A 26,807-nucleotide genomic window follows, 5' to 3' on the forward strand; every position below is an offset into this window, starting at 1 on the left:
TACAAATACAGAAAAAAGTGATTTGACGCTCAAAGAAAAGCTTCAGCTGGAAATAGAAGAGCATGAAAATTATCTCTCCTGAAGCATTAAATGAAAATGAATTTTCCAGAATTGTTAAGAAGAAAATGAACCTGTACGGTCTTCAAATTCTGTTCGGGGCTATAACCTAGAGCAGGCTTATAAGTATTTACTAACGATTCCTCCAACTTCCATCGAACCTGAACGCGTTACATGTGCAACAAATTGAGAAGCAGGCGTGGTGGTGAGTGATGAGACACTGGACGCGTTGTTATTTCTCAGATCGTATTTTCGCAATTCAAATTGGAATGTTTAAATTAGTTTGCTTTATATTTACGAGAAATGTGACTGATTGATGTTATTTTTAAATACTTTTTGCTAAGAAACTTTCTACCTACTTATTGTTATATGATAGTCTTCTATTTAGTCTATGTTCAGAGAGATTGTTGTTAATTTCCAAAGTTTATTTGCATAGTTTGTTACATAAGGGTTTTTTAAAAAATTATGTAAGTTTGGAGAGATCTCACTGATTCTTGGAAAATAATAATTTTAACATAGAGACTGAATGATTTTAAATCTGGTTAGTCTGATTAGTTAGAGCGATTAGATCACCTACGTGTATACCGTAAAATATGTTGATTTTGTCTAAGTTTCGTTTTGCTGATTAAACAGCTGATTTCTATAAGATTTTCTTATTTTTATTTGTAACCTTCAATCCCGGGATCCCGGGACCGACCAAGTTTCGGGATTAGAAATAAGGGCCGGGATCGAATTCCCTAATTGTAGTTCACATGGTTCACATAGTACAAAACATGGTGAGACCGAACGGCTGTGGTAATTTTCCCCTCTATTTCTGAATAAACTACGTGACACGTGCGGAGGAAACTGTGTTCCGAACACTGCGTTAGGTAGGCGGAAGTAGGTGCAGAAATGTCCTGTCCTGTTCTGCCCTGACCTGCATCTCGACGTGCGATGATGCAATGAATTGCGTGGATTACAAAAATCTGCTATCTGCTCTGCGCTCCTCTACGTCAGCTGCTTCGCCCGCGTTCCAATGTGCGCCCGGCCTTCTTGCTTGACTCGAAGTAAATCTGCCGCCGGGTGTACAGGTAAGTCGGCGAGCAAGTTGAAGCGTGTGTGCGGTCTTCAGCCTTAGCATTAGTTCTAACCAGTTGCTCTAACTGCGCACTTCCAGTTCGCGCTTAGCTCTCGTCCTGTGCGCTTGTTTACTGTGTACACGGCGCGCTGCTGTAGAGTGATATCTTGCTTGACTTCGAGTGATTTGAATACAAACAGTGAAATACGCCGTACCTTACACTAGTGCTAGTTTATTTAGCTAGTGTCTCACTGTGATTAACGGACAACAGGAAGCTTCCTCCCTTTAAATCGAACAATGCCAGCCACATCAGGTGGATCTGGTGATTTGTTATCGGCTACGAGCGATTTAATTCGGGATAATGTTTCTCAGGTGGAAATGACATTTTGAATACGATTGAACCTCAGCTGCAACATCCAGTTTTGCGGACGCGTTGCCTTCCTGATATGACTGACGATTATTGGGACGAAAGTGTTAGTGCCAAGAAACTGGCCATCGCAATTACCTAACTATGGGTCTCACGAAGTGCTTCCCCAACGGAGAACATCTGGTTCCATTGAACATACAAAGTTGCCCAGCCAGCCATACATCCAGCTCCACCCCTATTGGGACAAATTCAGCCTCCAGAACATTTTAGTGCATGCTGTTTTTACTATGGCATTGATGATATCAAGTGAGACTCCTCAAAACCTCGGTCGATTACATCTTGTGGCTGTGAGAAAACTCATTCGCTCTTCACATTAGTTCAGATATATCAAATATTCTAAATAGGGTGCGTAACCGTGTGCAAATATCATTTACAAATACTCATAGTGCTAATAAACTTTCAAAGTGTCGGTCACAGTCTCTAAATTGTATATTCCTAAACTTTAACTTTCAAACGTGGCCTTTTGCGTGGGGTTGACACATCCATTTCTGAGGACGAGCTACAATCAGAAATACAATCTGATGTTAATATTTTGGAACTCCACCGTTTTCAGCGGAAAATAGTTCGTGACAGACAGACTGATCTTGTTCCCAGGCAGTTAGTACGAATTCTATTTCAAGGCCGCACTCTATCTCAGTATGTTTACATTTACAACATGCGTGTTACTGAGAACCATATATTCAGAATGCCATTCAGTGTTATAATTGTTATCGTTATGGACAAGTTTTCAAGGTTTGTAAATGAAATAGACGCTCTGCATCGAGTGGAGATCCTCATTTTATTCAAGAACGTCCTTCACCTGATCCCCCCCCCAATTGGATATATATTTCAGGTCCCCACCGTTCTGACGATCGTAATTGTATCAAGTATGTATTAAAGACAGACGTATTAAGTCTATTTATTTGCTAGTGGCTTTACGTCGCACCGACACAGATAGGTCTTATGGCGACGATGGGATAGGAAAGGCCTAGGAGTTGGAAGGAAGCGACCATGGCCTTAATTGAGGTACAGCCCCAGCATTTGCCTGGTGTGAAAATGGGAAACCACGGAAAACCATCTTCAGGGCTGCCGACAGTGGGATTCAAACCCACTATCTCCCGGATGCACGCTCACAGCTAACCGCACGGCCAACTCGCCCGGTCATCCACCATTTTGACCCATCTACTGCTTTACTGAAGGAACTCATCTCACTGGATTACTCATTACTAGGGCTCGGATGTTTAAGACCTAAAAATAGCCCAAATAAGCAAGCAAATATGACCTCAAAAGTGACGAAATATGACTTCAAAAGTGGCGAAATATGACGTAAAAATTACAAAATATGACCCAAAAGTGATTAATCTAAATATGGCCATTATAAAATAAGTTATAAATCGAAACGGCAATTATATTTGTTAAGTAAATTCTTTATTCTTACTTTCATATTAATTTTCTGAATATACATGTTTAGCAGTTATTCACAGTCTATTGTCCTCGATTCACTTATCAAACATGTGTCAATACATATCTATAAAGTACTAAGTTCGCTAATATTATCAGATCACGCAACATCTGGAAAGACAAAACATGTTTGCACCCTTCGTTGGTGGTTTGAAATACGAGAAAACTAGAAATCAATCTATTAAAAAAAATATATTTTGGAACGTTTAAGCCCAGACTACTCTAATATTACTCAAATGCGCTGAAGTTTAAATTGAGAACCACGAAACGAATTAAGTAGATGTCTTTCGAAACATTATGGTAGGGTGGCAGGGCAAATAGTGCAAAGTCACATAACTTTTTCATTCTTCTCCGCGGGTGGTATTGAAGTATATGACAATTTTCATCTTCAAAGCATCAGGCGCGGAAGACCTCCGATTATCACTTAACACATTCTTATAAGAAGAGAAGCTCCTTTTTACGTCACAAGACGTTATTGGTGTATATTTAAATAATATTAAATCAGTGCTGTCGAGTATGCACTCATCTTGAAATGTACTGGTACCTTCTCCTCCTTGAACATCATTTATCTTGACCACACAGCGAAAACCGTCACTTCGATTAAGCACGTTTCGAAGTTGCCGATTTACACTGACGCCAACTATTCCATATGATTGTTGTACTGAAAGTTCAACATTTCTCACAATTTCAATACTTGCATGAATTTCTAAACCAGCAGATTCTAAACGTGTAATTGCACTCGATATAATTCCAAAGTTCGACTTACTGTTGGACAAACTGTTGGAAAACAATTCCTGCGCAATCTTGATAGAAGAGGCAGAGTATTCCACTTCTATTAAGTACAGATGTGATACGGAAAATCAGTTTTGTGAATACTAGTTCTCGTTCGGAAAGTTGACGATGATTTTGCACAGTTACAGCTGTCGCCAGACCGTCAAAATATGACCAATATATGACGTTTCTACGAAAATAGTTCAGAATATGACTTTATGACAAAAATAACCAAAATATGCATTTATGTGACAAATAAAAAATCACTTAATTGTGACGATAATCACCTGATTTGCACCAAAATCCAATCAGGCAAGGAAATAGAGACAAAGAAAAAATATGACTTTTCCTAAACATCCGAGCCCTACTCATTACCAACAAGACTTACATCTTTACTGGCCAGATCAAACAAGCAAACGCATGAACTTTTATATGTGTTGTAGACATGATATAGGCATTTTGGGCTTATGCCGTGTCAAGAAAATAAGTGAAATTCTTTACGTTTCGCAGAGAACTGTGCTTCGCGTCTTCAGAAGAAAATCTCGACTGTTCACGAAGAAGACTTCTCCAAGATTCTATAAGACCTACAGTAATCAGTTTTGACTCCTTTTAGTGTGTTTTTGTTTTATGTGTTGTGTGTTTGTTTTCGCGTTTATCCGAAAAGGAAGGAATCAAAAGGACTCAATTACTCTTATAATAATGGTCTTGTATTTTAATTTTGTAACATTTAGTCTTGTCTGAATGGGCGCAGTCTGGTAACCTAAAAAAACTGCATTTTTCTCGTAGGACACAACGTCGGACTTGAGATCATACCTCGAGCGAATTCGTCCAGTCATACTGTTCTAATCCGTGCTTGTGGGAAATGAGAAGTAAAGAGTACGGGGATAAAAACAAAATGTTGTTTATGAACTGTTACTGTGCGCATCCCTATGGTTCAAAAAGAAAAGTGGGAGAAATCATATAGCATAATTTTTTTATTGTACTGTAAATTTACATTACAATTTAGGTACATTCTAAAGGAACATGACATTTAGGTTTTCACCTTGTAAAATAACTTATAAATAAATTCTACTTTACTTCGAGATACTGTTCCTTGAGCATCTTTCACAGTATATTGCAGCGCAGGTCTCGGGAATAATTACTTCCGAAGATTGGCCTGAAACTGCAGCGGACAATTTCAGATCTTCGTAACTTCTTCCAGTTGCTAGGAAACTAAGTGGGACGTTCAGTCGTTCTTGCGGTGTTATTGCCCGTCTCATTGGACTGTCAGTCTTTCAGATATGGGGCGCTACCCAGCGAAGAAAGTGTAAATTTGTACGTTTCACTGTCCATCCTCAATTCATTGCACCCGTCACCCGGTTCATTGAATTGGTATGCGACAGATCATCTCGTTTAAGTAACCAAGCTTTTACCCATTTTGCTCTAGCCCTTTTCTTTTGATCTCAGGGCTAATGCTGCAGCGGTGTAAATGGAAAGTTCCTCTAACGACTCGCGAAAACTGATCACCAGTCTGACAGCAAAACCAAGCGCCTGTGCCCTTATCCGTATTCCAGCTTATATATACCTGTCATCTTACAACTGGGCAGGTAAGACGGACACTAAGGCTGACCGTCTATGGGGCCGTCTAGGCTATTTAGGCCTACTGTGTAACTATCAACTACACTATATTTTATTATGATTTGCGTGACAAATATTGTGACCTTTTTATAGGAGATGTTATCGAGAATCAGTTCGCCCTGGACACTACTCCAAACAATCTCTTTGCATTATGGGAGGCTGTGTAGCAGTCATGGATCAGAATGGCTCCCAAAGAACGATGATATCTTGTAGAGTCCATGCCGCGCCTCGTCACTGCCATCACCAGGGTGAAAGGGGCGCTACACGCTACTAGCCAGGTCCCAGGTACCTCTGATTCAGTTGCTCATCAGTAAATAATAATAATAATAATAATAATAATAATAATAATAATAATAATAATAATAATAATAATAATTGGCTTTACGTCACACTAACTACACCTATTACGGCTTTCGGAGACGCCGGGGTGCCGGAATTTAGTCCCGCAGGCGCTCATTTACGTGCCAGTAAATCTACCGACACGAGCTGACGTATTTGCTATTTGCTTTACGTCGCACCGACACAGATAGGTCTTATGGCGACGATGGGATGGGAAAGGCCTAGGAGTTGGAAGGAAGCGGCCGTGGCCTTAATTAAGGTACAGCCCCAGCATTTGCCTGGTGTGAAAATGGGAAACCACGGAAAACCATCTTCAGGGCTGCCGACAGTGGGGCTCGAACCCACGATCTCCCGGATGCAAGCTCACAGCCGCGCGCCTCTACACGCACGGCCAACTCGCCCGGTCTGACGTATTTGAGCACCTTCAAATACCACCGTACTGAGCAAGGATCGAACAAGTTGGGATCAGAAGGCCAGAGCCTCAACCGTCCTAAGTCACTCATCCCGGCGATCATCAGTAGAGCCCGGAGGTTATAGCGAAGTGTCAAACTAATACGTTTGGGAACGGTGGTACCAGTTATTATGTTCCCTTTTTTGCCTGTTTTCGCTTCCGTTGCCTACTTGAAAGATTTTGGTTGCCATTTTTTGAGTTGTAGGCTATATTGTCTGCTATTAGTTACTTTCAAAAAATTATTAATTGGAAATGAAATATAATTTAACGGTACTGTATTAATAATAAAGGGAACTATTTAATTTTAATTTAATGTATAAAAATAACATTTACACAACCGATATTTTTGTATTACACAAATCTCTACTGAAAATCTCACTCCAGAAGCCAGCTGGTCGAGAGGCGTGCCGGGTCCCGTACCTCCTGTGTAAGATGGGAGAGAAAATTTACAAGTGCTAGTTGCCTTAGAACAAGGGATACCGCACGGTAAGAGCATCACGTTGATAGTAATGTACGTAATGCTATTCCAATTTTCACATTATTTATCTTAGGATAAAATGAGCTTACATATTTTATTTTTAACTTCCCCTGTTGTATACAGCTATCCCCGACGAGGAATACTGTATTTTTCTTTGCATGTACCGTATTAATGGTGATTTACCATTGGCAGTGAATTACATACAACATCTAAACAAGTATTTTTAAAAACGATACAGGAATTCCAAAACAAGAGAAGAAATTAACTGAAAAATTTGTGACAGACCTCCCGCACCTATGAGCAACCCAATCGGACGTCCAGGTGGAAAGCTAGCGGCTAAGTGTCGATACTAAGCAGTCGGGGTCGTAAGAGAAAACAGTATTTACCGAGCAAGTGGCCGCGCAGCTTGCATTCGGGAGATATTGGGTTCGAACCTCATTGTCGGCAGCCGTGAAGATGTTTTTCTGTGGTTTCCAATTTTCACACCAGGAAAATGCTGGGGCTGTACCGTAATTAAGACCACGGTCGCTTCCTTCGCACGCCTAGCCCTTTCCTATCCCATCGCCTCCATAAGACCTATCTGTGTCGGTACGACGTAAAGCAAATTCTAAAAAACAAAAAAGTATTTTATGAAAGGCCAGGTGAGAAATATGAAGGATGGAAACATAGCCGAAGTAAGCGGAACACGTTTCATATTCATCTGTGGGCATCTGGGCTGCACGGGTTGTGAGCTCAGGGAACCTGTCACTGTTAGCACGACGTTAAGCAGCATAATCCCTCTGGAGAAATAAATATGTTGAAAAATAAGTCTTCAGAAACGACATTCTTGTTGAAGTCGTCTTCCTAGGAAGAGTTTCTGGGAAGAAATTATTTACAATGCGAGGATATTCTGGTCTTTCCTACCCATACACTGTGACAGCTGCAGGTGTCCACTGCGTGAAGCGCCGCAAACCTTCTCTAATGACAACACAACTTAATTAGTTTGATCCAAGAATAACTGCTACCGTCACAAACTTCCATGGGATGTTTCGTTCATGAAACTTCCTAAGAAGTAAACATGGATTGGACCTATTATAAATTTTTAACTGGATTTTAATAATACGCGATCCTGCAACATACGGAACTTACGAATTGATCATTGGAAAGCCTTTTGTACACGCCTGTTCGTCCTTGTTACCCAGTTATACAACTTTCACAATTAGCCATTGAACCTAGGAACGATTTCTTTTAAAATATCGAAGTGCAGTTAAAAAACATTTAGTATTTCATAATTCGTTGAAGCCCGATTTTCTGATTTTATGGAAAGGATAACTTCGCAAGGAAAAAAAATAGCAATTACCAATCTCTTACCAAGGAGAGCTTAGTGTTTCTGAATATAATTAAAGGAAAGGAGAAACCGCTTTGCCCTCATGATCAATAATTAATATTGAAATACAAGCTGGTATCTTCTAGAACACGTTTCAGTACTACAGTGCAAATGTGCAGAGGAAGAATATTCGAAACCGCCATGTTTAACCAGAATACTGACGTGACCATTCAGTGTCCTGGTTCTTCGCTGAAAGGTGATGTTCGGTTCAGTGGGCCCCAGGTTTCGATTCCCGGCCGAGCCGGGAATTTTGACAGCATCTGGTTAATTCCTGTAGCTCGGGGATTGGATGCTTGTGTTTGTCTCAATACATAACTTCATTTTCATACATCACAAAAGCGCGCAATAATGAATGCATCCCTCCACATAAGATTGTCGTCAGGAAAGGCATCCGGCCGCAAAACTGGGCTAACTCCATACAAGATGCCCATCCTAGGTAACTGAGGGCAGAATAATAATAATAATAATAATAATAATAATAATAATAATAATAATAATAATAATAATAAGAAGAAGAAGAAGAAGAAGACGAAGAAGAAGAAGAAGAAGAAGAATGAAGTCCATTCGGTCATGGCCCGGGGTTCCACTTAGCCGATGTTAAGCATTATATCATTGGATTTTGGGCATAATGTGTCGTTTCTGTTGATGTTTACTTAGGGAAGAAAGACTGCACGGCTGTATTTAAGTGATCAAATTGAAGGTTTTTCCATTTTTTCGAAGTGACATGAGAACACACGTCCTTACACGGCAGCGTTGCGTGAGAACCTCTCCATAATTGAAAGTGTACGTTTTTCCACCAGCTCCCTGGTTCGTAGTTTCATTGAACAAGTAGATCGTAATTAGAATGAAATGTTGTAATTAATTTCTGCAGTGCTACTCTCCGATCTACACACTTTGAATGAGATTCCACCAAAATAATAGTGATTCGTTGACTCGGTTATAGACGAAATCCAAACATGCATGGAAGCTCAAGGTAGGCTACTACAATTTTGATTTACGTCGCACCGACACAGATAGGTTGTATGGCGACGATGGGATAGGAAAGGGCTAGGAGTCGGAAGGAAGCAGCCATGGTACAGCCCCACCATTTGCTGGTGTAACAATGGGAAACCACGGAAAACCATTTTCAGGACTGCCGACAGTGGGGTTCGAAACCACTATCTCCCGGATGCCCTAACCGCACGGCCAACTCGCCCGGTACTCGTGGTACTCATAACCATATTGGCATGTTTCATAACATAAGGTATAAGTGATAGGTTTGTCCTTTCAATTGTCATGGTTGTGTTCTCAATATGTGAAGTGCATTTGGTGTTATGTGTGTATTTGGGCCCAAGATTATGCTCCGGTAACAAAGAGTATATTGAGTAAGTAGGGCTAGACAGTGTTAAAGGAACGTAATTTGTACAATCAATGTATCAAATATTTTTCACTTAGATGTTTTAGAACGATGTAGCTTAATGTTAAAAGTCTTTAATTGAAACATCATCCAAACAAACGTACGAAAATAATTTGCCTAGTTTATAAAGCGATTTTCTCGTTTCAGCGGTGTATTGTCCTTTAATCATAGTTTAGATTATAACTTGAACATCATTTGGTTGTCAGTTCAGCCTAACTTTCTTCAAACTATCCCAGGCATTTATGGGCTCGCTGAGCCTGTGGATCCTCCCAGGCTCGGTTTAAGGCCGGTTGCCCTCCCTGACGCTACGTTCTTTTTCACATGAACATATCAACCCAGGATGGAGTGGTATTTGAGCCTCAGCATTCTTGGTGGGAAGCCAGCAGCTAATATAACGCCTCCATCTTTTGGTTGCTTTTTGTTATATCCTATGATTTTATAATGCTTGATTCAGTACGTGTGACTGCAGTTATTTGAAAATGTGTGCAGGACATTTTTTGGGGATTAAAATCAGATTACATTCCAGCATTCCAGTGGAACAGGTGACTATGGGAACTGCAGGGTCGGGGAAAGAAGACGCACAATGGCTTCCGAAATATGCTGCACGCACAGATGTTGAGATAAACTACAAAATATTTCGGTAGGCACACACACCTACGGAGGTGCGAATTGCTTACTTGTACTTGCGTACTTGTGGGACTGAACGCTCAGTACTTCTACACATCACACTGTGTGGTTAAGAGTGATTTATACTATTTTACCATTGATAAAAGTGAACCACTGTACTGTACTAGTGCCGTAACGAACCTGTTGCTTTCTCGAGACTTGATCTTAGAGGAATCTCTGCATTTGACATACGGTACGTGCACTTCAAGGGTGTAACTAAGGAAGTAGAACATCTTGAAGATGCTTATCAGTATAGAAGTTAATACTGTAATTTGTAGACAGCTGTTGACATAGGCTGTGTGTGTGTGTGTTGCAGGGCATCCAGCGGGCGTCGAGGTGTTGGGCAAGGAAAAGTGGACCAAGCACTGCAAGGGGATGGAGGTGACAAGACTCGTGCCGCTGCTTCACCCAGGTAACCATTTTACCTTTCAGAGAAAACAATCAGGAAAGGAAGTGAAGGGTGGTGTGTTTCGGATTCATTTCCCGTGTTCATCTGCATAGGCGTAGGCTGCGCTAATTGTGGACCCTTCGTGGCAACCAGCAGAGCTATGGGCGGTGGTCGCTGATGGATAGTCCGACTCCATGGCTAAATTGTTAGCGTGCTGGCCTTTAGTCACAGTGGTCCCAGGTTCGATTCCCTGCAGGGTCGGGAATTTTAACCCTAATTGGTTAATTCCGCTGACAAGGGGGCTTTGTGTGTTGTCTTCATCATCATTTCATCCTCATCACGACGCAAAGTTTGGCCTGTCTTATTGTTACACTTTGTATACCACTCATATCGATGTATGTGAGTCATCTTCTTGCTTATTTAGGAAGAAATGTTCGGCTTCAGAATATTTTCGAAGCTCTAGTAGTGGATTGTATGAGAGAACTGTTAATGTTCTCTCCTGCCAAAGTAGAAGCTGTCTCTGTCTTGTGTGCCAGGCGACGAAATGAACTTCGGTCACGTTATCATGCGCTTAAATATACATGGCGTGTATATGTGTTGTCGGAACAAAGGAGAGCTTCAGTTAAGACACTCAAGATATAGGACACTTGATGCAGCTCTACACAACAATTTCAAAGTGGTTGCTCGCGTGACAATTTTCCGTGAGTATACGTCTTTTCGCCGGTCCCGCTGTGCAGGGGTAGCGTGCTTGGCTCTTACCTGCAGGCCCCGGGTTCGATTCCCGGCCAGGTCAGGGATTTTTACCTGCATATGAGGGCTGGTTCTATGTCCACTCAGCCTACGTGATTAAAATTGAGGATCTATCTGACGGTGAGATAGCGGCCCCGGTCTAGAAAGCCAAGAATAACGGCCGAGAGGATCCGTCGTGCTAACCACACGACACCTCGTAATCTGTAGGCTTTCGGGCTGAGCAGCGGTCGCTTGGTAGGCCATGGTCCTTTGGGGCTGTTGCGACCTGGGGTTTATACTTCTTTTCATGAATTAATAATTCCGCCATTGTGGTCGAGGGGTGAGCATGATAACTTCTTGTACAGTTGATCCGGGTTCACCACGAATTGAGAGTGATTTGAGGGAACGAAACGGGATGTAATATCCACGTAATATAATTGAGGAAAAATCTCGTTCTCGATCGTCCTAGAAGTGGTTTTGCCTGTTGAACTTCTGGAGAATGCTGAGATGGTACCGTCGGTCTTCGCCGCTTCCTCCCTAGTTCCGGCCCAAACTGGCTACGCATGCACGCGCTGATACAGACACCATATATACACAGATTACCAGCTAGATTTCACTGTCACTGCTCTGTATGGCAGAGGGCCTGAGGCATAGTGAAGTAACAAGAGGGATAGAGGGTTGTTTGCCACTGAAATATGCCAGGTTAATTAGATGCCCTTACCAATATTTTGTTCTGCAGTCCAACAAACTCGCGAGGTCGTCTTGACGTCGATATTTCTCTGCCAGCATCCCGGATGATACTAATGCACAGTAAGCACATCTTGCAAACGATTCTGAACACTGTTATCTTTCCCGTCATATAACTATACACCGTTCGAAAAATATTTATCGTACGTCAGTCTACCATGTAACTATGTTAGGATGTCGTGCCAAACCAGGAGCTCCACGGACGCGATTCCGGAACTCGAATTAATTTCTGTATGTAGCTGTTAGGAATTGAAAATGATACAGCATTCCTGTGGAAAATCCTATTCTCGGACGAATCGCGATTCCACAATAATGGTACCATCAACCGTCACATGCACTATTGGAAGGCTGACAATCCCCACTGGGGGCATTCTATCGAGTACAATAGGGAGTGAATTTATGGTATGGAATCGTGGGTGGGCTTATTTGACCTTAATTCTTTGAGGGGCATTAAACAGTTGCACGCAACCTTTACTTTTTACGCCATGAACTCTCACTTCTGCTGAAGGATCTGACGCTTGGAGAACATTTAACGCTGTGGTTTCAACAAGATGGAGCTCCACCACATTAGACAACAACAGTTCGTAACCATCTGAATATATCACATCCAGGAAAATGGGTAGGAAGAGGAGAACCTGTCACTTGGCACCACATTTAACGCCATTAGACCTGTTGCTTTGGGGGGCATTTGAAACGAACAATTTACAACGAGCCACAAAATCCCGAACGCCTTCGACAGCTCATCGCTGAAATCTGTAGATCAGTAACGCCGGCTATGTTATAGCGCACTAATTGTCCATTCATTGGCGTGCCTAGATGTGCATAAACAAAGCAGGTCATCACTTTGAGCACTTGCTAAGGTAACTAAACATTGTTGGTGCATTTTGGTTCCCCCAATACCTATCCCGTTTTCTCCGACCTTGATGACTTATCCACCCTGCTTAGGATGCATAAGGGAGGATATTTCACGTACATGAGGAGACGTTAACAACTAAATTTAAAAAAAGAGTATCGATGCCCCGGACTCGAATCCCTTACATGTAAGACTGGCGCGCCGTAAACATATATTTATGTTAGGTGGACTTTTTAAAAGTAATCTTGTACAGTGTCATTTAATGTTTTATAGTGCAGTACAGGATGAGATAGTGAATGTTTCCATGAAAGACACTAAATGCTGTGTTTATGCCACACCTCAAATTATCTGAGACAGAAAGTAAGTACACTGGATTTTTTTTATCACGATGTTCCAAACAACAATAACATATGTCTCGACTTCAGTGATTCAGTAAGTTGGCTTTCCGTTCCCGTGTTGGTGGATTCAGTCCCCGCTGAGAAAGGGGTTTAAATACGTCTACTCCATGCCGTTGGCTTGCAAGACCTCCTTTGAAACAAATATTCTATATGCTAGTACCTAGCAACATCTTTAGCAATTGATGGAATGTTAAACAAATAACACCGAGCTCGATAGCTGCAGTCGCTTAAGTGCGGCCAGTATCCAGTAATCGGGAGATTGTGGGTTCGAGCCCCACTGTCGGCAGCCCTGAAGATGGTTTTCCGTGGTTTCCCATTTTCACACCAGGCAAATGCCGGGGCTGTACCTTCCTTAAGGCCACGGCCGCTTCCTTCCAATTCCTAGGCCTTTCCTATCCCATCGTCGCCGTAAGACATATCTGTGTCGGTGCGACGTAAAGCAAATGGAAAAAAAAACATTATAAACACGCCGGACAAAAAAATATTCACCTCCTTGAAAGAGCACACTGGTCGCATTGGACTGATTTGGATTGTGTTGCACTGGTGCCAGGTGGTCATGTGACCCTTCACCGCTGACATACTGTATGACCATGGCAGTGATGTGGTGTGTGTGCACGCCAGTCGGTTGTATGAAAACAGCGCATCAAGACTGGTCGAAGCAAAGACGTGAGAGATTTGCTTAAGGAGATTATGGTGTTGGAACGTGCCCATGACGCAGACTGTCCAGCGTGTCTTCTGGGATTGGTGTACCACTCCCGGTTATGAAACACGGCGTAGGAACTGTATTCGTAAAATATCCTAACCGGCAGAGACTGGAGAAGAGTGTCACCTCTTGTCACTGAAAGACGATTTCAAACCCGATAGGAATTGCTGAATGAAGGTCCACCCCAACCGGTTTCCGAGCGAACATTGGGAAGGGAGCTGCATGAAAAGAACATTTGGAGTCGAGTACCTCGTAAGAGCCCATTACTCACTGCGAGACATAAAGTTGAACATCTTCAGCAGGCCAAATAACACCAAACTTGCACAGTAGCTGACTGGAAGCGTGTAGTGTGGTCCATCGAGTCACGATTTTGCATCTTTTCAATTGACGTAGGGCATCGAGTGCACCGACGGCACAATAAGGCGTTTAAGTCGCATTGTACGGAGGGTCCAGTTCAAGCCGGACGTGGTTCTGTGATGTTTTGAGGTGTCTTTCGTAGTATGTCTTGGGCGCACCCATTGAGGTCATTAGTAAAATGAACGAGGATGTTTATTTCAGCATTGCCGGTGACCAAATGTTGCTCTACATTCAGCATTTTCATGATGAGTATGCTGTAGACACTCCTGACAACAGCCCTGTTCACAGGGATCTGACAAGCACACCGACTCCCTGTCACACCTCGACTGGCCCGCTAAATCCCCCGATGTTTGGGATTATTTGGAACAGCGGGTGAAACGCAGACATCAGCCTCTCCGCAATTTGGTGGCTCTACGGTATATCATCATCAGCGAATAACAACTGGATATACCATACCTGTAGAAACTAGTGGACTCCCTCGCCGAATCAAGGCGGTTATCAAAGCTGGAGGCGGTGTTGTACGGTATGAAAACGATGTCTCCAGGGGGCGACTAATTTTTTTGTCCGCTGAGCTTATTATTAGAATGTCATTCTGAATTCTTCTCTCCGTGAATATTTCATGACAATCACGGACCTGTACATGACAGTTCCTTGCTGGGAATAGAATAAGCAAGGTTCAGCTATCCCTTGCCTTAATGTTGATGTCCGTTCATCGTATAAGTTCCGCAATCAACTTTTCTGCAGAGAACATTCCTCTTTTAAGGTCTTTAAGCAAAACTATGAAACTCACTTTTTCGTTTAACGCCGGTTGTATTTCGTGTTACTGTAGTATTAAAGTATAGACCACATGCTTTTCTTCATGATTAATGCAATTTCATCCATAAAGGCTGCTTGTAAATAGTGGACCAAGACTATTAGATATCCTCCACCGTGCAGTACGTTGGTGTCTTCTTTCTTCTCACATTTCTTGGATTCCTCATACACGTGTTCATTCGGGTGATAATTTCGTGTGTTTTTTGTAATCCTTGTGCAGCCCTTGTGAGATAGGCACCATGCCGAGGGTGCGCGGTGTCGGTCTGGTGGTACTAATTGCGAGCGATTCTGTAAGCGAGAAAAAACCGCTCTAACTGCACTATGGGGTGAATTCTCATTCGGATGAGGTGAGTTCTGCGACTTATGTTGTTACCTTCACATCAGGGCGATCATGGGTTTTTTTTTTTGCTAGTTGTTTTACGTCGCACCGACACAGATAGGTCTTACGGCGACGATGGTACAGGAAAGGGCTAGGAGTGGGAAGGAAGCGGCCGTGGCCTTAATTAAGGTACAGCCCCAGCATTTGCCTGGTGTGAAAATGGGAAACCACGGAAAACCATTTTCAGGGCTGCCGACAGTGGGGTTCGAACCTACTATCTCCCGAATACTGGATACTGGCCGCACTTAAGCGACTGCAGCTATCGAGCTCGGTGATCATGGTTCTGATTGCCGTCAGTGCATGCTAAGAAAAGCACCTCTGCTGTTTGAAACTCATAGATGATGTTAGCTTGCTTGCTACGACAGCTAATTTCTACAATAGTTTATCGAATAGTCTCGTGGGAAAGTCCTCGACAAAACAAAAATAAACCTATAGCACAACAGCCTGTTAAGGGTGTGTACCTTCAAGACAACTGCTGCCCAGCTTGATGGCCTGTAGATACTGAAGTACCACGTGGGAAAGCTGACGACATCTTTAGCTGTATTGTTTGGCTTCCTAGACCGGGTCCGCTGCCTCTCGTATCAACAACTTCTCAGTTGGTCTCACGAGGCTGAATGAACCCCGTTTCAGCCCTCAGTCCAAATTTAAAAGCGCAGGACTGGTCAGGAATCATTCAGCAAAGGAGCCGGGCCTACAGAATAAAGTATAATTGATCAAATTTTAATTTCCATGATGCATTATCATCCACTGATGCAACGTTGGGACTTCCTCGGTAGAACCTGGGTGCAACATACGATTGTATTATTTTTGTATTTACAGTATTTATTTTCAAAAAATACAAGTTCATCAATGATAAAAATAACAATTTTCAGGGCATGCATTTATAGCTCTAATAATATGTTGTACATCTTTTTAGAAAAAAGATCCGTAAACAGAGTAATGAACCTGCCATTTCCTGTTATACAGGGTGTTAGGTGTATACGTGCAGATATTTCTTGTAGCAATAGAGAACGATGTCACGAACCACTATATATCAAACTTTTAGTAATCAGCGGAAGTTATTTTCGAAAGCAAAGGGGTACGATGTTTTTAGAATAGGTAGTATGCCTTGTTCTGCGAATGAATAGCTTTCCGTTGATAACAGGCAAGTCACGCGCCACCCGTGCCAAACCGGTTTCTGTTTATGTTTCAGAGCAAATTGACTACTGTAACGAGATGTTACGTAATATACTTGCCAAACTGGTTTTATGTTTACGAGCAACTGAAGTACGATAGCAGCTGAAGGCTGCTACCGGTGTACGTACCTACATTTCGTGCTTCCTGCCGGGCTGTATGGCACAGACGGTTGAGGTGCTGGCCTTTTTACTCCAACCTCGCAGGTTCGAACCTGGCCCAGTCCGGTGGTATTTGAATGTGCTCAAATACGTCACACTCGTGCCGGTCGATTTAGTGACACGTAAATAGAACCCCTGCGAGACCTCATCGTCTCCGAAAACCGTAAACGTAACGCAAATACCATCATCATCATTATTATTATTATTATTATTATTATTATTATTATTATTATTATTATTATTATTATTATTATTGACTACTCGCCAATAATGTCTGCCCAGAAAATACTTCTCATCGTTTATAACTATGGATCTCGACAGTTGTATAATGTCCTAAATATGATGATTTTCAAAATTGGCTTTACGTCGCACCGACACAGATAGGTCTTATGGTGACGATGGGACAGAAAAGGTGTAGAAGTGAGAAGGAAGCGTTCGTGGCCTTAATAAAGGTTCAGCTCCAGCATTTTCCTGATGTGAAAATGGGAAACCACGGAGAACCATCTTCAGGGCTGTCGACAGTGGAGTTCGAACCCAGTATCTCCCCAATGAAAGTTCACAATTTCGCGCCCCTAACCGCACGACCAACGTATTCCAAGCTCTAATGCCGGGCTGAGTACCTCGGACGATAGTTCGCTGGTATTCTGATCCCATCTTGGCAGGTTCGATGGAGGCTCAATTCGGGGGTATTTGAAGGTGCTGAAATACGCCAGTTTCGTGTCTGTAGATTTATTTGCATTAAAAAAAGTCCTGCGGTACAACATTCCGGCGCCTCGGCGTCTCCAAAATCCGTCAAAGTAATTATTAGGACGTAAAAAATTACATTATTATTTCGTGCTTACAAACGAAAAGCATATGTGTAATGGTAAAATAAAGTATAACGTACTGCTTCCTTTGCAGTGCTTAACAAATTTATCAAAATAAAAGTGGCCAGTCTGAGTTGCTCAGACGGTTAAAGCACTGGTTTCTTGGTTCCAACTTAGCAGGCTCGATCTTGGGTCAATCCGGTGGTATTCGAAGGTGTCGGTAGATTTACTGGCACGTAAAAAGAACTCCTGTGGGACTAAATTAGGCTACAGCGCCTCCAGAAACAGTACGAGTAGTTAGTGGGACATAAAGCAAATAACATTACCGGTATTATTATTACTATTATTATTATTATTATTATTATTATTATTATTATTATTATTATTATTATTCAGTCTTATTATTATTGCTACTACTCATATTGAACTACTTCTTATTACTCTTTTCCTCGTCTGATTATTATTATTATTATTATTATTATTATTATTCACCTGTTCATATTTTCGTCTTATTCCTCTTTTTACTCTCCTTTTAAGTCGTATACTTCTTATTCATATTTGATATTTTGTTATTAATATTATTGTTATTTTTATATTATTATTGTTATTTTTATTATTTAGATTTAGTTTATTTCGTTTATTTATAACTTCTCTTTAGCTTCACGTGACACAATACTTTTTCCGTCTTTAATTCACCTTTTGTGTCGTGTGCCGGTACATCTATGTTTCTGTCTGTGCTTCAAGACAGTGCTGCAAGGTCTGTGTTTGTTTTCCCAGCCCGGATTGCGTTTCTCATGTGTCACAATTACATCTTACGTTCTGTTACATGTTTAAGTTTGACCTTGTGATACATCACCTTTAATCTGCTCTGTAGCCTTTAAGAGTGTAGCATGGTCAATGACCTCAGTGCTTGTTTTGTTCACATAACTGGACTAAGAACGCGTCTCAATCGGCCCAGCAAGTTCAAGGCCAACCACTTCTCTCTGTTTGTTTGTTTATTTACCAATGTATGTATGTATGTATGTATGTATGTCAACACTGTACTATGTCAACATCGTACCATGAAAATTTACTCAATAAACGGGGTGTTTGGGGGGACCTCTGTCCTGGGTGGGGTGCTCTGCGGACCTCCTCTTGGGTCCGTGTTGTTGCTGCGGTTATCTCTCTGCGCGGTCAGGTATTTACTAACAGGGCCGATGACCTCGATGTTAGGCCCCTTTAAACAACAAGCATATTTACTAACGTATTCAATTCAATTTATTGTATGTACAAGACATACGTCCAACTTGAATTATTTCATCCTCACAACTCTACTTTCTTACTACATGGCCCATGAGCTACACGCATAGCTGAAGGCCCACCCACTCCTCCACGAGGTCTGGGAATGAAATAACTAATTTGATTGCATTTTTTCCTATTATTGCTGTTTTAAGGTCATCGGCCCTTAAAAGAGCCTTTTGTTTTAACTCGTAGTGAATAAGAAACAAAATATAAATTGCTCGAACACACGTAAAAAACCAAAACCACATGCAGGGTAGAATTGAGGAATTGCCAAAATGCGTTCAAGGTCAATGTCTAGAGTTTTAACAAGCACGTCTTCCCTGTGTTGTGTTCAGCTTTCGGCACGTACAAGTCACTCGCGCACTGAAACTCTCGATTTATAATTTTTGTTACCGGTACTTCAATTTCACTGCTCGGATTTATGAGAATATCGAACTATCGGGACTCAAAATACTATATCGATACTGTACTGTACTCCCAAGTCATTACGGGGCAGAAATGGCGTAACATCTGACATACCAAAGCGAAACTCGTAGCAATTGTTCACAGTGACCACCCTGGGCTTCTCTGCAGGCTTCACTTCTCCGAATGCAGTTGCGACGCATTCGAGACAAGGAACCTGTGTTGTTCAGAATATCCTCTGGTGCCGAAAAATTATGTTTACAGAGGTCATCCGAAGTGGTTACTTCAGTTCAGTATACTTTGTGTTTCATGTCCCGCCAGACATAACAATCCACTGGAATAAGGGCTGGCCAATTGATAGTTCCACATCGTCCTGTCTACCGTTGAGGAAATGTCTGCACCATCGTGTAAAATCCACGTGGTTCGGCGTAGTCGAAGCGACACATCCTCTGAAAGCTCCAGTAACGTACTGCCTCTACATTAATAAAAAGATGTAACCGACCTCCAACTACACCCATCCAGATGTTAATTAGAAGCGGTGCTGGAAATCGCCTTGTCCTGTTGAATGGAGATGTTCCACAGCTCATGAGTGGGGTATAGTGGGTTCGAACCCCTCTGTTGGCAGCCCTAAAGATGGTTTTCCGTGGTTTGCCATGTTTACACCAGGCAAATGCTAGGGCTGTAACGTCATGAAGGCCACGGCCGCTTCCTTCCCTCTTCCTTGTATATCCCTTCCAATCTCCCCATTCCCCCGCAAGGCCCCTGTTCAGCATAGAAGGTGAGGCCGCCTGGGCGAGGTACTGGTCATTCTCCCCAGTTGTATCCCCCGACCCAATGTCTCACGCTCCCGGTCACTGCCCTTGAGGCGGTAGAGGTGGGATCCCTCGCTGAGTCCGAGGGTAAACCTACCCTGGAGGGTAAACAGATTAGGAAAAAGAAGAATAAGCCTTCTATTAGAAATGCCCGGCGGCAATTCCACAGTAGACCGAGCTCGATAGCTGCAGTCGCTTAAGTGCGGCCAGTATCCAGTATCGGGAGATAGCAGATTCGAACCCCAATGTCGGCGGCCGTGAAGATGGTTTTCCGTGGTTTCCCATTTTCACACCAGTCAAATGCTGGGGCTGTACCTTAATTAAGGCCACGGCCGCTTCCTTCCCACTCCTAGCCCTTTCCTGTCAAATCGTCGCCATAAGACCTATCTGTGTCGGTGCGACGTAAAGCAACTAGCAAAAAAATCCACAGTAGCTATTTTTCCTTCGAGCAATGTTCACGCATGGTTGCAACTACGGTTTTTGAAATCTGTCTCATTAATAACAATATGACTGAATACTTACAGCCTTTTCTTTCAGTGTCCACCGTCATTTCATTGACCCGAAAAGTTTATGAATAAGCATAGACAACTCGCATTGTCTATTGTCAGAAATTCATCGTAGCCTGTCGCAATAACAGCACCGAAATGTTGCGCTCATTTTTCATTTACTTATTAACTATTTCCTTTCATTTTGTCAGCTTGGATCACTGAGTATTGCCATTGACGTCTTATGAATCACACACACCTACACAATACTTGATTCGCATGTATGTGCTGGTACGTATCTTCGAGGTCACTGTAACGATTCTGTGTACATTTCATACAGAGTACCCTAGACCGGTTTTCAAGTACAGCAAGTGGCTGGCACGTGAGCCATCCTCTCCTACTTGCCAAGCCTTTAGGGGAAGTGCACAACAACATGCGTTGGCCTGCGATAAGAAACAGGTTCAACAAGCCCTATATTCTGCTACTGTACTTCCACTACGCGTGGACAGAATGACGTAACCGGCATAACCTGCTACGGCCGTTCAAAACACATTAGGTCCTGAAATGTTTGGCTCAGTTATGGGCAAACTAATAGGACAAGGTAAAAAGTACATAGCATATATTGTGATATGTCTTTTTCTTTGCCGACTAGCTTAATATCTGCACGTATACACCTAACACCCTGTATATTGACGGTAGTAAGGTAAAAACCCTCAAAATTACAAGTTTACAATGTTTAAAAAAGCGTCGAATTCCCCTATGGGAGAATCATATGTTCATAAACATGTCTTCTATGTTTCTACGATTGCGAATTTCAGATGACCACCAGCCGTAAGATTGTCTGGCCATCCATCCATACTTTACATCTCAGCCTGCACGGTTGCTAGGTGACACTTCTGTCTCGCAGTTTTTTTACATGAAACTATTTCTATACACAAATTTTCGGATGACTCTCAGCTCTAAAATATATTTATGTAAAACAAACAAAATACATTGAAAAGCCTGCATTGAATGTGGTAATGTTGTGGGGGGACAGTTTGAACAGTTTTAGTAAACAACATTCAGTATCCAGTACCTAACTTCACTGTGTGAACAAACGACTATTACTTATTTGTTTAGGAATGTAAAGCATATTGGAAGATAAATCAAATAAATTGCCCATCCTGACATTCCCAGGCGCGTGCACTGTCACAATGTTTCGTCCCAGAGTCCTTAACTATACATTCCTATTCGAGACTGATGCGACGCAGCCAGTAAAATTGTTATGGAGACAAAGAATAGATCCAACCCGCATATCCCATACCATCTTAATAAATATCTCCTCAAGATCCTTGAAATACGGAGACTTATGGTAAAAGCCATAAGCACGATTCCTTTTTTTATCGACGCAGACTCAGTCAATATGCCACGTATGCTTTTGACCTACAGTACGGAAGAGATCCATCAGGATACTGAGACATCATTTACATTTATTCTCTATTCCGCCGCAAGTTCCAGATATCTTCTTCGGTATCTATAAATTTAAAGCACCACGCTGATTTTTGTTTTATCGCCAGTTAGAGAGAACGACTGTACCGATTGACGTCGTAAAGCTTTCTAATGAAAACTCTTGGCATGTAGATTTGCAGAATGCCTTCAAAAGCATGCAAATGTAATACCGAAAATTTTGAAATGATTAAAGAAAATGTAGCATTCTGATTGGCCAAAGCGTTCGCCAGTATTTCAAGGCCACGTGGTAGTCCACTGCCGGCCATGTGCGTGACGGAAATTCTGAAGGGGGCACACGCATGTGCCGTCTGGTATGACGTGTTCTCCCTGTAGTCTACACAACTGATTGGTCAGTTGTGGACTCGTGTTTGTCGAGAGTATTTCATGTTCATAACATACACACTCGTCATTTTCCAGCTCCAGTTTCCCGGGTGTTGTGTACAAGCGCCCGCCATTTCTTTCTCTCTGGGTGGAGTTTCTGTTCATCTAATTCGATCCTGGCTCAGTCCGGTGGTATTTGAAGGTCCTCAAATACGTCAGAATCGTGTCGGTAGATTTACGAGTACGTTACGGAACTCCTGTGTGGCTAAATTCCGGCACCTCGGCGTCATCGTAAACTGCAACAGTAGTTGTTGGGACGCAAAACCAATATTATTATTATTATTATTATTATTATTATTATTATTATTATTATTATTATTATTATTATTATACATCTTCCCTGTCACAAATATTGTCCACATAATTTACTGTCATGGAAACCCGAAGGATTGTACCTATTCTGGGTGATTGAAATTCTTTATTTAGAGCAGTTTCGTGCTGTTTATATCAAAACAAAGAACGTCATCGTGACCAGCGCTTGCACACTGTTGCTAAAATTGTTCCTGACCGAGATAATTGTAAGGATTTTATCATTGGCTGTCAGTCCTATCGCCTTTCCCTTAAGAAACCCACGTGTGTGTGGAAGTCTCATGCTCTGGACGGTGAATACGCTGGTTATTATTATTATTATTATTATTATTATTATTATTATTATTATTATAATACTGTACACTCACAACTCATCACACTACTAAGCATCACAGAAGCATGCACAAGTGAAAACATCCCTCCACATGGGGTTAGGAAATGTGTCGAAATATTTTAGTAAAATGTTAGTAGTAATTATCTATAAGTTATATTAAAAATGTTGACTAAAAACAGCTTTGTCCAGTCCATCCGGCCGTTATACCTGACCGAAATTGTCTCCGGAATTCCCCACAGGTAAATCATCAGGCACTGATAGCTCTCAGTCTGAGTAATCCTAAAATGAAATCACAAATTTACCACTCCAGTAATTGGTGGCGAAGGATTTTCCTAGCCCGCAGTACGTTCTAGCGGATTGCACAGAGTTAAGGAGTAACATCTATCTTCTATACAAAATAAGAGTTTTGTCTGTACATTGCTCAGAAATTGAAAAGAATGGTATTTCTGTATCGGTCATGTCCACAGTAACAAGGAAATGCATTTTTTACTTTTCCGTCTGCCTTTTCTATCTGTCTGTCTGTCTGTCTGTCTGTCTGTCTGTCTGCCTTTTCTATCTGCCTTTTCTATCTGTCTGTCTGTCTGTCTGTCTGTCTGTCTGTACACGCATCACTAAAAAACGGCTACAGAGAATTTAATGAAAATCGGTATGCAAAGTCGGGGAATAAGTCGCTACAATCTAGGCTGTAAATAATTTTATTCATGCTGATAGAAATGGTAGTTTAGGAGAAGGCCTAAAACTTAACTTTCAAATATTTATATTATTAGTGGTCCTATTTTAATGAAAATTGGTATGCGAAGTCGTAGAATAAGTTGCTACCACGTAGGCTATAAATAATTTTATTCACGCTGAGTGAAAATGGTAGATTAGGGGAAGGCCAAAAATTTAATTCTTAAATATTTGCATTATTAGTGGCCCTATCTCAATGAAAATTGACATGCACAGTCGGAGAATAAGCCTCTACAATCTAAGCTATAATTCATTTTATTCACGCTGAGTGAAATGGTAGTTTCGGGGAAGGCCTAAAATTAAATACTCAAATATTTATATTATTAATGGTCGTATCGATAAATACTACATAACCAAAGTTATATAGAATTAAATTTCCGACCATTTATGCCTTATACATTTTTACCGTACCGGCTATGATAACACAGATATTCATGAATTTGTAATTTTGTTGCTAAGTCCATATCAACGCCGAGCCACGAAACAATGGGTTAACAGAATTTAATGAAAATCAGTATATAGAGTCGGGGAATAAGAAACAACAGTCTAAACGATAAACAAATTTATTCACCCTGGATTGAATTATAACTTTTATTTTATTCTGTATTTATTTTATTCCAAATTCTCCTCTGGCTTGGAAGAAAAATTTGCCTCCAATTCAGATAGATATTTCCGCCGCCTGTGTAGTGAATTAAGATTTTTCGACTCATCGGGTACTCCTAGGAAACACATCAGTAAATGGGCATAGTTTTTGCCCTGGGAGTCTCCACTAATCGACGCCCTCCCCGCCGAAAAAAGACAAAGTGTGTTCACGGATCACGGCTGTCTGCGGCTTTGACCATCCCATCTCTGGAACTTTGGACTGTTAGTTCGGCAGCGTAGTACTGTTCGTTAAAAGTGAGAAAATGTGTGGTTTTTCATTGATCGGTATTTCATATGAAAGCATTGCATATAATCGCGGCATTCATACTGATGTCATTGTAATGACCTATGTGCATTTCAGTTGGGAAAACCACTAAGACAGTGTTTCTGAGGATATAGAAATGCAAGTGGAGAGTGAGTGTCTACTATTATAATGAAAACTCCCCAACCTGATTGTGACTGATGGTAGGCAAGCGGGCCTATCATTACAATGAAAATTCCCTAACTCAGTCTTCATATGAGAAAAGACGTTTCGTGACTTCCCCGTCGCGTTTCTGGGGTAACGTTAAGAGCTATGCAATTTAATACAATCTTGCTCACAAGGCGTACACTATCTAACCCAGAATTCTCTATACAATGTAAAATTCCGTAGCGAAGCACGGGTCATCAGCTAGTCTTTACATAAAGATATCACCGAAGCTAAACGATTAAAAATAACAGGTCTCTATAGGCAAACCTGCAATTTCAATCGAACTTGGGGTACATATGACTTACTATCTGGAGAAAAATACTGTGGAGTTAAACACCGCTATGGTTGTGGGTTGGGAGGGAGTGACTTAAAAATCATAATCGGAAATGACCCATATTGTGTCGAATTCATACTTTCCGGGGTAGCTGAGATGAACAGTTGCACTCCGGATGCCGTTTACGACTCCATCAGCATTGGGGGTGCAAAGTGGTGAAGAAGAAAATGTCCAGAATGACCGATATTGAGGGGGTGTGTGTTTGTTCCAACATAGCTCACAACTAAACTTGGTACACATATGACTGACTATAGGGAGAAGAATACTTTGGGGGTAAGACAAGCACTCCTACGGTTGGGGGTTGGGAAGGAGTGACATGTAAAAATAATCGAAAAATATTAGTGTCGTGTCTGTACTTTTCGGGATTGCTGAGATGAATTGTGACACTGTGGCGCAAGTGTAATTGGCTGATATAACTTGTAAACAATATTCCTTAACCCATGGGTACATAATGCCAATATGGAGCTCGAATAATAATAATAATAATAATAATAATAATAATAATAATAATAATAATAATATGACGTGTGATGTATAGCTATGAAATGTTTACATCCATTTAGTATTAGTATTATTTATTATTATATACAGACGATCGAATTATTTGTGAGGTTATGTCGTGAAACTTCTGCTGTATATATATTAATATGAGTTTATTTAATTTAAGAACACGTAATTGAAAAAATGAAAAACCTACAACCTGTTTTCCAGTCTTTGACTGGGTCAGGGATGTAATGAATGAATCATATATAGGCTGTTAGTGCGATGGGGTCGCCACTCCTAAAGTGATTTACTAATGGCTGATAGATGCTATGAAATGAGAATGGAGAGTGTTGCTGGAATGAAGGATGACAGGTAAAACCGGAGTACCCGGAGAAAACCCTGTCCCGCCTCCGCTTTTTCCAGCACAAGTCTCACATGGAGTGACCAGGATTTGAACCACGGTATCCAGCGGTGAGAGGCCGACGCGCTGCCGTCTGAGCCACGGAGGCTCAAACACTTAATTAATAGTATATAATTTATTATTACCAGTATATATGATGTATAATCCACTACAGTATTGTGCAACACACTGTAATATCTTGAATAACGTATATTTGACACTGGATAATTGTAGAAAGTTCTTTACATATAACTAGGCTATTGGGCACTCTAGAATTTGCGAGAAAAATATGCTAGTTGCTTTACGTCTCACCGACACAGATAGGTCTTATGGCGACGATGGGACAGGAAAGGCCTAAGAATGGGAAGGAAGCGGCCGTGGCCTTAATGAAGGTACAGCCCCAGCATTTGCCTGGAGTGAAAATGGGAAACCACGGAGAACCATCTTCGGGGCTGCCGACAGTGGGGTTCGAACCTACTATCTCGCGGATTCAAGCTCACAGCTGCGCGCTCCTAACCGCACGGCCAACTCGCTCGGTGAGAAAAATATTTTGTGTCATATTTTTCTAGAAGCCTGACCGGGCAACATGTATAAAGAGACAGTCTTGTGAGCGAGAATTGAGTTGTTTGTGTGAACTCGTATTGTGCTGATGCCGACATGCTACAGTAGCAGTCAGCTGTTTCAAG

The 26,807-nt window shown here is 41.6% G+C and overlaps 1 protein-coding gene across 2 annotated transcripts in view; it reads left to right on the forward strand.

Annotated features, from left to right (window-relative positions):
* LOC136864423 (uncharacterized) overlaps positions 1-26,807 on the forward strand; it is a 995,241-nt gene that overhangs the window by 111,610 nt on the left and 856,824 nt on the right. For both annotated transcript variants that reach the window (XM_067141399.2, XM_067141400.2), the window contains exon 3: positions 10,382-10,477. In XM_067141399.2, coding sequence (XP_066997500.2) covers positions 10,382-10,477 — 96 coding nt within the window. The remainder of the gene's footprint in view (positions 1-10,381; positions 10,478-26,807) is intronic.

The sequence above is a fragment of the Anabrus simplex genome, chromosome 2 (genome assembly GCF_040414725.1).
Source record: "Anabrus simplex isolate iqAnaSimp1 chromosome 2, ASM4041472v1, whole genome shotgun sequence".
NCBI lineage: Eukaryota > Metazoa > Arthropoda > Insecta > Orthoptera > Tettigoniidae > Anabrus > Anabrus simplex.